The 12132-nt window shown below is 38.2% G+C and overlaps 1 protein-coding gene across 3 annotated transcripts in view; it reads right to left on the bottom strand.

Annotated features, from left to right (window-relative positions):
• Positions 1-1256: 1256 nt before the first annotated feature.
• The window catches only part of NME8 (NME/NM23 family member 8), a 49812-nt gene continuing 38936 nt past the window's right edge, over positions 1257-12132 (bottom strand). For 2 of the 3 annotated variants that reach the window (XM_025449418.3, XM_025449416.3), the window contains 4 exons: positions 10704-10855; positions 7592-7736; positions 6733-6971; positions 1257-1447 (listed from right to left, as the gene is read on the bottom strand). In XM_025449418.3, coding sequence (XP_025305203.1) covers positions 6734-6971; positions 7592-7736; positions 10704-10855 — 535 coding nt within the window. In that variant the 3' untranslated portion in view covers positions 1257-1447; position 6733. Of the gene's footprint in view, positions 1448-6053; positions 6972-7591; positions 7737-10703; positions 10856-12132 lie in introns of those variants that run through there. The other variant, XM_025449417.3, reaches the window with a different exon arrangement.

Genomic DNA, 12132 nt, shown 5'->3' on the forward strand with positions numbered 1-12132 from the left:
GGCCCTAACCCCAAGGATCCTGGGATCGAGTCTTGCATCAGGTTCCCACAGGGAGGCTGCTTCTCCCTCTGCCTGTGTCTCTGCCTCTCTCTCTCTCTCTCTCTGTCTCTCATGAAGAAATAAAATTTTTTAAAAAAGAAGGAAATTCTATAAAATGTGACAACATGGATGGACCTTGAGGAGATTATGTTAAGTGAAATAAGCCAAACACAGAAAAGAAGAACTGCATGATTCCACTTTCACGATGTATCTAAAATAGTCATATTCATAAAATCAAAGATGGGAATAGTGGTTACCAGGGGCTGGGGAAGGGAGGAAACCATAAGTATTCATCAATAGACAAAGTATCGGTTAAGCAAGATGAATATGCTCTAGAGATCTGCTTTATGACATTGTACCTACAGTCAACAATCAAGTATTATACCCTTAAAAATTGTTAAGAGGATAGAGCACAGTGTTCAGGGTTCTTATCACACTAAAGGAAAAGAATACTAAATAATCAAAGTTTGCGAGTATCTTCATTAACATTAGAGTTTAGAAATTAGGATGGAAAGTTAATCGTACAAGAACATCATTCTTCTTTTTTTAAAGATTTTATTTGTTCATTTGAGAGAGAGAACAAGCAGAGGAGCAGAAGGAGAGGGAGAAGCAGACTCCCCGCTAAGCAAGGAGCCAAACTCAGGACTCGATCCCAGGAGCCAAAGGCAAGCATTCAACTGACTGAGCCACCCAGGTGCCCCACAGAACATCATTCTCGTTCATTCCAGATGCTCTCTGGAGTGGAATGGAAAGGAGAGAGCCCCAGCCAATATGCTGGGAATTACATGTAACTCTGGCTAAAAGCTTAAGTGCATCACTGTAGCAAACACGGTCAGATTACATGCCGAGAGGGGAATGCCAAAACCAGTGAAAACTTGGGCTTATTATCAATTTCATCCCTGGAGAGATCTGCATTGTCTTAGCATCAGAAAACAAGGTACATGGCCTGCACTTGTCCTGCGGTTGCATTGCAAAATGTATATGTTGACATGACACCTTTTCAGAGTTTATTGCCAAAATACTTAGAGTCAAGTTTTTGGCCGTCTAAATATGCATTAGGGCCGTGTATGCATTTTGTATGTAATTCCACTCCTGGACCCTACACCCTCTTTCCCCATATCCACGTTCCTCCCCAATTACATTGTTCAGTCTGGTATGCGTTTATATAAGCCACCCTAAATTCTCTCTGAAAGGCAGGATAAAAACAAACACTAAGATTTGTTTGAAGGTTACGATTTTTATTGTTATTGTGCATAACCATATGTTTTTCACCTTGAGGTGAGTGTTTAACTTAAGATAACTGGAACTGAGTTTTCCTCCAAGGAATATCTTCCCTTTTATTCCTCCCAGGAAGCTGTGCCACATGGTTCTGTCAGTGTGAACTTACACGCATTATCTTCTCAAAGTTCTAAGAAAAGAAAGAACATACTCGATAAGATACATTACAAAGCTAATTTTAAAGCAGTTATGAGTTTCCATTTTGCATACAAATCCCCCGACATGTGGTAGGATTGCCAAGCTTAGGGGAGATGGTCTCTTTTCTTTACAGATAACACTGCCTGATTCAGCAAGTAAGCAATCAGCAAGGATTTATGGCTCAATAAGTTAATGAACAAATTCTTTTGACCGAGTTAAAAATATTAACTGTGAGTAACTGCAGCTTTCTACCCAATCCTTTCAAGGATTTGGAATTGCTAATCGAGCCAAAGGTGGGGAATAAAATTGGAAGGAACTGAGAAAGACAACAGGACTGAGTGTGCAGCTCATTATGAAACATGATGGAGAGACTAGAGTGGGAGGGCAGGAAGGATGATGGGAATTACTGGGGAGGGGGCTGCAGGGCCCAGGGGGACTCTGAGGACAGAGGTGCCCAACGAAGAGTTTTAGGAACTTCTTGGTGCTGTGTTATATTTTGTTTGAAAAAAATTCCTTTATCCAGTAGCTCTTCAAGAAACTTTAGGAAAACCCTACTTACGTTTAATAAGGATTTTGATGTTGGCATTGCATGCATTTTCTTTGAAATGTGTTGTAAAAAAGCCAAATTATGGCAAGAGCCCAAATATCCATCAACTGATGAATGGACAAAGAAGTAGTATATATACACAATGGAAAATACTCGACCATAAAAAAGAATGAAATCTTGCCATTTGCGATGACATGGATGGAACTAGAGAGCATTATGCTAAGCAAAATAAGTCAAAGAATGACAAATACCATATGACGTCACTCATTTGTGGAATTTAAGAAACAAAACAGGGACGGTGGCTCAGCAGTTGAATGACTGCCTTCAGCCCAGGGCATGATCCCGGTGTCCCGGAGTCCCACATCAGGCTCCCTGCATGGAGCCTGCTTCTCAACCTCTGCCTATGTTTCTGCTTCTCTCTCTCTTCATCTCTCATGAATAAAAAAAAAAAAAAAAAAAAAAAACAGATGAACATGGGGGGAAAAAAGAGAGAGAGAGGCAAACCACAAAACAGACTCAATCATAGAGAACAAACCAAGAGTTGCTGCTGGGGAGGTAAGCCAGAGGATGGGTTAGATGAGTGATGCGGATTAAGTGGGCACTTGTGATGAGCACTGGGTATTATACATAAGTGATGAATCCCTAAACTCTACTCCTGAAGCCATTATCACATGTATGTTAACTAACTGGAATTTAAATAAAAACCTGAAGAAAAAAATATTTATATATATACATATGCTCTCTACCCAATCCCTAAAAAAATAAACAAAAATAAGTGTTGTAAGACAAGCTTTATTTTGCATCGTTTTAGGAGAGGTTTTGGAGAACTTTATTGTGAAAGATCTTTGTGCTTTCCTGAGGAACAATTCTTCTTTATTTTATTTTTAAAATATTTTTATTGTGGTAAAATATCTATAACATAAAATTTACCACTTGAGCTATTTTCAAGGGCACAAATCAGTGGCCTTAGTTATGTTCACATTGTTTGCACCACCACAGTCTATTTCCAAACATTTTCATCACCCTAAAAGGAAACTATACTTATTAAGTTCTAGTCAACTTTGTGTCCCTTTGAAGGTACCTATCTAAGGTGTCTCTTAAAAGTGAAATCATACAACATTTGTCCTTTTCTGTCTGGCTTATTTCACTTAACATGAAGTTTTTGAGGTTCATCCATGTTGTAGCATACTATCAATAACTTCATTCCCTTTTACATCTAAATAATATTCCACTACAGGTGTATACCACTATTTGCTTATCCATCCTTCTGTTGATGGACATTTGGGTTGTTTCCACCCTTTGGCTATTGTGAATAATGCTGCTGTCGAAAATTGGTGTACAAGTGTTTGTATCCCTGTTTTCAATTTTCTTGGATATATACCTAAGAGGGGGAATTGCTGGGTCTGGTGTAATTCTATGTTTAACTTTTTGAGGAACTGCCATACTGTCATCTGCACCAGCTCCCCGATTTTATATTCCCACCATAATTCTATCCCATCGGTCTATCCTTATGCCACAACCACACTGTTTTGACTACTGTCACTTTGTAATAAGCTTTGAATTCAGGAAGCGGGAGTGCTCCAACTTTGTTGTTTTTCAAGATTGTCGAGCTCTTTCGAATCCTTCGAAATTTCATATGAATTTTAGGATGGTCTTCCCATCTCTGTAAAAAACACTGATGGAATTTTTTAGGTCTTGCAATGAATCTGTAGATCACTTTGGGTAGCATTATAATCTTCCCAATATTAAGTTTTCCAAGTCAGGAACACGGGGTGTCTTTCCACTTATTTATGTCTTCTTTAGTTCCTTTCAGCATTATTTCATATCTTTCAGTATAAAAATATTGCACTTGTACACTACTAAATTTATCCCTAAGGCTTTAATTACTTTTGATGCTGTGGTAAATTGAATTGCTTCTTTAATTTCCTTTTGGGATTTTTTCATTGTTAGTACACAGAAACATAATTTTTTTTCCTTTTTTTTTTTATGATAGTCACAGAGAGAGAGAGAGAGAGAGAGAGAGAGGCAGAGACACAGGCAGAGGGAGAAGCAGGCTCCATGCACCAGGAGCCTGACGTGGGACTCGATCCCAGGTCTCCAGGATCGCGCCCTGGGCCAAAGGCAGGCACCAAACCGCTGCGCCACCCAGGGATCCCCATTCTTTTTTTTTTTAACTGGAGTTCAATTTGCCAACATATAGCCCTCCCGAGCATTAAGTGGTCTATTGTAAGTGTCAGTCACAATCTTTGGCCTCAGACAGCTATGGGGCTTTTGATCATCATATACCGTTTTTAATCAACGTCTAACACTTTTCTTCCCTGAGTGGTTCCCAGGTTTGGTGAAACAGAGATGAGTGCCTTGTGTCATCCTTCAGGTAGCCTCCAGATAGAACAGAAAAACACAGTAATTTGTAAATATTATCTGCTCTCTTCTCTCTGGAGCCAGGAACATGGGTCACACACTGGAAACAGGCTGTGATCTTCAAGACTATCACCATGCTGGGGAAGTGGTAGGGTAAGTAAAAATGTCACAAAACTTTCATATCATTTTTAAGTTGCCTTTTTTGTTAATTCAGCACACACTTGGTTGATGTAAACTTTTGATCATTTTCCAGAGTTCTGACAGTTTCTGTTGTTTTTTCAAGGTTCCTTTGGAATGTTGGGAGCTTGGATCTGCCTATGTCACCATTTTGCTGACATTCACCATTACTCCAATGGAACCCTCTTGACTTCCCTGCTCTCAGGGTGAAACTTAACTCTCAAATTAGATGCCTCCTTCCTAACATGACCAGAACAGAACTCATAGTATTTCCTTCCAACCTACTTCTTCCTTCTGGGTTCCTTGTCTGGAAATCGTTGGGTCATTTCCTTAGTTACTCAAGCCAGGAAGCTTTATCTTTTCCCACTTATTTGGTAGAGTGGCAGTTAGTCCTGTGGATGTGAGGTAGCTTTCTAAGAATTCTCTCATCATTCCACTTCTCACTAACTCACCATTTCTGTATTAGTTAAGGTTCCTGTAATCTTTCATTTTTATTTCAATGTCTCCAGCCTGGAGAGTTTGCAACTCATTTTCCTTCTCCATCTCCTATATGCATCTGCTCAAAGCACTCTGTGCTTACCCCTAGGAACCTAAAACACATGTTAATTCTCTATCTCCTGCCTTTAGAGTTCTAGAGTTTTAGGACAAGAAACAGTCTTGCAAAAATGGTCAGCATATAGCAAGAGCTGAATAAATGATTCTTAAATGTCTGAAACAGACCAACAATACCTTAAAGTGATATGACAAAGTATAGTAGATATAGCATAGTAGTCTTAGTAGGAAACCAGCAATGTGGGCAACTCGGGTGGCTCAGTGGTTTAGCGCCCCCTTCGGCCCAGGGTGTGATACTGGAGACCCTGGATTGAGTCCCACGTCAGGCTTCCTGCATGGGGTCTGCTTCTCCCTGTGCCTGTGTCTCTGCCTCTCTTTCTCTCTCTCTCTCTCTCTCTCTCTCTCTCTCTCTGTCATGAATAAATAAATAAAATCTTTTAAGAAAAGGAAACCAGTAATGTGTCCTTATATATAAGCATCAAGCATATATGTATATGATCATTTAAAAACTTTTAAAAGGACTTCTCTTTCTTGCTTCCTTATCCCTGATTTTGAAAATCCTATTTTTCCAGATTGATTTCATTCCTTACCTTCTCCAGCTCCTAACCATCAAACATATACCTATCAGTTCAGCACTTTATACACTAATTTGAAATCCCCTAGATTATTCATAATGCTCCCCATCAAAGAAAGGAAGGATACACAGATGCTAGCATAGATCTACTCCATATTGCTAACTGGTGGTATAAACAGAATGTAGTTCCACTCACTTCCCTCCCCACTAGTCATGCATCACTGACATGATTAATAATGTACTGTCTCATAATGATTATAATTACATCTTGCCTCTTTAAGTTTTGTGTTCCTCTTTGATTTGCACTTTTCTGAAGGTAACAACCACCATTCGGCCATTTTTGTATTCATCAAGAACCTACAGTTCAAGCAGACACAAAATACGTACTTTCCCAACATAAATGTTTATTGGTTTTGCACTCATGCTTTGGTCTATAATTGAGTGAGACTTATGAAATGAGCTGCACTATGCCCAAATTTATCTTTATTTTATGCACCTAATATTTTGGCACAATGTTCTTATACCTGGAGAAATCATAGCCTAAGTGACAATATTAAGGGAACAAGGTACTCTTGTCTCCTCTGGGAACCTGGTTGGATGTAGAGTGGTTTCCCCATTTAATATTGCTTTCTCATTATTCTCTGGATACTGATTCTCAGTTTGGTTCATCCAGGTGGGGACAACACTCCACATGTGAAGAGGCTCTATTCCAGTCAGCCATATACCATACAGGTGCACATTTGTGAGCCTGATCTTTGAAAATAAGGAAGGAAAGTAGGTTTGATGGGAAAAGTCATCTAGCTTATGCTCTGTCTCCCACATTGCCCAGGACAGAAAAGTTTCCAAACTTTCTATCAACAGTTAAGTAAACTCAATCCATATACATATTATGTAGCTTCAAGGCTGCTATGGAACAGCACAGAGTGTCTGGCAGGAAATAAAGTTAGATTCACAGATATAGATATAGGGAAAGTTCTGGCCTTTCTGGGACAGTCTTGTCCTGGGCTCAGGCTTAGCCACAGTAATAAGCAAAGAAAAGAAAACAACAATTAAACAGGCACTATACTTTAGTTTCCCTCATGATTCTCAGGAATGAAGTCTTCAAACATTCTACTAATGGTCTCCATTGCTTCATAGATAGTAGATGATCCGTGGACAGCATTTTTCAAAGTACTTCTTCCAAAATGGGCTCGGATAGAGTCTGGGGACAGTAGTTTTGCCTCATCTGGGTCTATGGGACCCATCAATCGTCTCCAGTCCGAAACAGCATTCCACTTAGTCAGAACCATGACCAAAGATGGACCCCTGCAAATAATAATAATTTCAGAAGATTTGGGCTATTTACACCAATAGAGATTACATATCCAGCTAAAGACAGAATGCCATGCTTTGTTTTTATTCTTTGTCCTTATCAATGTGATTTTGTGCTTTCTTTTTGTTTTTCCACTTCTCCCCCTTCCAGCAGGTTGTTGTGCTAGAAGAGTGCTGTAGTTAATTCTAAAGACATATGCCAATCACTATTCCAAGTATTTTCAACTTATCAATTATGTTACCCTCACAACAAACCAAGAGATAGATACTATTATTATCTCCACTTTACAGATAAGGCTACTGAGGCACATATTAAATATGCTGACAGATATGCATATGCAGGGATCTAAAAGCAGAGATTTGAAACCAGATCATCTCTATATCAATGTGAAGACCTAAAGAAATGAAGGGAGGAAGAAAGGAAGGAAGGAGAGGAAGAGAGAAGAAGATAGGGAAGGAAGGAAATAGAAAAGAAATTAACCCCAAATATTAATTGGATGCCTTTCAATGAATGAAGTTAGATGGAATGTTTCAATTACATTTTGTTTTTTTCAGTTTCTATAGTGAATGTTTACTACTTTTATAATGTAGAGAACTATATATCAGAAACTTACTCAGACAACATTTGCAATACATCCTGATAAAAGTCTCTTCCTTTTATCTTTGAATAAATTTTTTCTGCTTCTTCTTCATTTAGGACTACTTCCTTCATCTGTGTTATTTCAAATCCAGTCTCTCTAATAAGTTTCAAGATCTCCTCTAGGGAAAACAGATATGGTAATCTTGTAGCAGGTCTTTACTCTTGTTTCAGATTCAAGTAGATTGAAATAACTAAGGAAAATAATCATTTTACTTGCGTACTGTGGCTCGAAAAGCTAGAACTGGGCAGCCCGGGTGGCTCAGCAGTTTAGTGCCCAGGGTGTGATCCTGGAAACCTGAGATCAAATCTCATGTCAGGCTCCCTGCATGGAGCCTGCTTCTCCCTCTGCCTGTGTCTCTGCCTCTCTTTCTCTGTCTCTCATGAATAAATAAATAAAATCTTAAAAAAAAAAAAAAAAAAAAAGCTAAAACTATGCTAAGTGAAATTGAAATGAAAAGCACCAGGGGATCCCTGGGTGGCGCAGCGGTTTAGCGCCTGCCTTTGGCCCGGGGCGCGATCCTGGAGACCCGGGATCGAATCCCACGTCAGGCTCCCGGTGCATGGAGCCTGCTTCTCCCTCTGCTTGTGTCTCTGCCTCTCTCTCTCTCTGTGTGTGACTATCATGAATAAAAAAAAAAAAAAAAAAAGCACCAGATTGACATTCAGAACAATGTTAATATGTGAATGCAGATGTTCAGTCTCTGAGACACAGCTTTCTAGACCCCACCGGAAACATCTCATAAACCATAAGGAAGCTTCTGGGCTGAAAGTGAAGGCATGTTTTCATCTCCATGCTGCAAATGTCAAGAAGTCCTTGCTAGATATGGATTGAAGGGGAGAGCCAATCTGGATGCTTCTCCCTTAAGTAGCAAGGCAATATTTGAGGGGATTAAATAAAGTACATCTTGTCAAAATCTCACCAACAGCCTACACTTTAAAGGCTATATTCAGTGAACCAAATGAGGGATTAGGAGCTTTCTGGTATAACAGTCTTTTCTTTGGTCCAGATCAATAGTGCTTAGAAGTGTTGTGCTGCCATCCTAGCCCCAAAAGGTAGAGCATAAGCATAACCCATAGAAAGCCTGAAGAAGGCTGGACTTCTCTTCCTATAAAGGGGGCAGCCCAGGATCTGTCCTACAAGAGGTGCTGTGAGAACAAATGTGCATGGAACATTAAATGCTTCTTCCAGATCTTGTCTGCTCAGGGGGCCTGGCCTAGAAACATAGCTTGAAAAGGTGGTCATTATTATAAAGAGCAATGTAAAAGGTTCCCAGAACCACAGGGAAGTAAACTATTAACTCTCTGGGAAGTTTAGAGATGACTTCCAGAAAAAGGCCAACCTCTGCGTTTGGTACAGAAAAAATAAGATATGATCACCAAGCAGAAAAGTAGAGAAAGACCGTTGTAGGCACAGTGCAAAATTTCTAAGAACAACAATAATAATATTAATGAAAACACTATGCATTAAAATCTATGGGGTAATCAGAAGAAATTAAAGCAGGAATTGAGCAAAATACACAACTTCAAAAATTTATATTGACAAAAATAAAAGAATGAAATAAATGAATTAAATGTCCAATTTAAAAAGCTAGAAGAACATTTTAAAAACCTACTAGAGGGGCACCTGGGTGGCTCAGTGGTTGAGCATCTGTCTTTGGCTCAGGTCGTGATCTCGGGGTACTGGGATCAAATCCCGCATCAGGCTCCCCATGGGGAGCCTGCTTCTCCCTCTGCCTATGTCTCTGCCTCTCTCTCTCTCTGTGTCTCTCATGAATAAATAAATAAAATCTTTTTTTAATTAAATAAATAAATAAATAAACTACTAGAGAATTGAAGGCAAAATTTTTAAAAATACAGAAAGTAATGAGTTTGAAAACAGAAAATAAAACATAAATCAAATATGTTTTTTTGAAAAACAACAAATGAAGAAATGTCAGGGTGGAAATAACCATTGAAAATGAGTAAATTAAACATGATAATAAGAGACCATGAACTCTATGTAGATGAAATGGATAATATCCTAAGAATACACAACTTAGCAAGATTAACTCTAATTTACTATAGTGGAGGTAAAAAGTTTAAATAGATCAATTTTCATAGAAGAAGCAGAGAAAGTAGTCAAAGAATTGTCCTACCAAAAAATAAAAATAAAAAAGCAACAGGCCCAGATGTTTTCATAGGAAGGCTCTACTAAATCTTCAAATACCAATCCCACTTCTGCTTAAACTCCTCCGAGCACCACAAATGAAGACATGTGCATTCTTTATGAAGTATTACATTGTTATCTAAACCTTGCACCAAAAATGAAAAGGACAGACCAATTTCATTATCTTAATTTTTTAAAATCCCAAATAAAATACAAGCAAATAGAATCCAAAAGCACATTTTAAAAAATACCTCATGACTAAGTGAAGTTTATACAAGAACGGGAGAATTGGTGAATATTAAACATATCATTAGTATGATCTTTCCTATTAATATATCTATGGAAATATTTCTTTTGATTTTTTGAATTTTTAGTGTCAAGAGTTTTATAAAATGTGAAGTGAGTCATTATTTTATTTATGTCTTTATTACTATGGACAAATGTTTCATTTATGTGAAAATCCAGAATGCAGTGGAAGAAATTTTGTAACACTGAGAACTTTCAGAGTCAATATTCATTTTTCATTTCCTGGTGTATTATATCCATTCAAATATATAACACAAACTTGTTTTAATCAACATTAGATCTTTATTTGTACAGCTGGATATCATTGAAATAAAGATATGAAATACTTTTGACTGAGTTCTTTTTTTAAAAAATAAATAAATAAATAATATATCTATGGAGAAAAACATTGTCACCTCCATCAACTCTGAAAAGAACTTCAACAAAACTCAATTTCATTTTGATTATAAGAGAGACAGAGAGAAGGAAGAAGGGAAGGAGGGTGAGAGAACAATAATGACAAAAGTTCATTGTTAAATCTATATTGAGCCATGTGGGCGTTCATTGCCTTATTCTTCTAACTTTTCCATAGTTTAAAATCTTTCACAAAACCTGAAGGAAATGTACACAACAATTTTTATTTCTAAATATTTACCTCTTTGTTCATGTGTTACGTGAGGCTTAATCAGTGCTAAAGTATCTTGAGAAGGAAAGAAATACTGTATTTCCTTTTCGGCTTCTTCTAATGAGTCACTTCCATACAACTGGTTGATAGGCAAATCTTCCATTGCAAATCGCACGCATAAACTTTGAAAAAGAAGTCAAGAGCTGTTAGAGCATAACATACTGTAGTATAAACTACTGCAACAGAACACTATATAAATTGTCCAAAAGTCATCAAGCAACTCATTCTTGATCGAGCCATTATGCAAAAGGTATTAACTATAGAGCAGCTTGGAGCACACTACTTCCTTACAAGGAGGGAATGGTCGTTAGGAAGAAAGAACCATGAAATAATCATGATGTGACCACTGACAGATAACTCTGAAAGAAGGAAAGGTGCCTTGGTGCAGGCAACAAGCAGCCTGTAGAACCCTGTTCACACTGCTTGCTAGCTATGTGTCACCGGGCAATTACTTCATTTCTCTATGCTTTTAATCGTCTCAAATATCAATAAGATAATGAAACTGCTCTGGAAGGAGATTTTGAGAATCAGATGATATATTTGAAATATATGGTGCATATTAAGCTCTCAATAAATATTCCTTTCCTGCCCTTCATCACTAAATGTCATTAAGCACTAGAGATGGTATTGGACTCTATGCCAAAGCCTCCAAATTACACTGAATCCAGGAGGCACTGCTATGGAATCCTCCAGCAGAGCAAATGCAGTGATAAAAGAGGAATATGCAGGATGGCTTCATGTAAAGAAGCAGGAATGAGGTTGATGGTACTAGACATGTTCAGTTAGGCAGGTTTCTTTTTAGAAATTTTATTTATTTGTTTGTTTGTTTATTTGTTTATTTATTTAGAGTGTGTGTGTGTGTGTGTGTGAGAGAGAGAGAGAGAGAGAGAGAGAGAAGGGGGAGGGACAGAGGGAAAGGGAGAGATAACCCCAAGCACACTCCATGTTGAGTGCAGAGCCCCACACAAGGCTCAAAACCAGGACCCTGAGATCATGATCTCCAAACACACAGGAGTTGGACACTCAACTGGCTGCACCACCCAGTGCCCCTGGGTCAGGCAGTTTATCCTGGTTCTGCTTCCTCTGCAATAGATGAATGCATATACCTAAATCAATTGCTGTTCCTTGATGTTTTTTTTTTTTCAGTTGCCCTTTTTCCTGTCTCGTTATCTACATATATTTCAGTAGAGGATTACTCTCTGCTCATTTCATTTTCTACCCTTTACACATAGTCCTGAACTGCCAACACACAAAATTCAGTCATAGTGAATAACATCCTTTCCTATTAATAAACTGACTTCACTTGGCTTCTGTCCTTACACCGTCTTCTTACCTCTTTGCTTTTGGCGATGCATTCAAATTTCCTTTTTTTGCTTTATCCAATTTGACCTTCCCACTT

This window comes from Canis lupus, chromosome 18 (genome assembly GCF_003254725.2).
Source record: "Canis lupus dingo isolate Sandy chromosome 18, ASM325472v2, whole genome shotgun sequence".
NCBI lineage: Eukaryota > Metazoa > Chordata > Mammalia > Carnivora > Canidae > Canis > Canis lupus.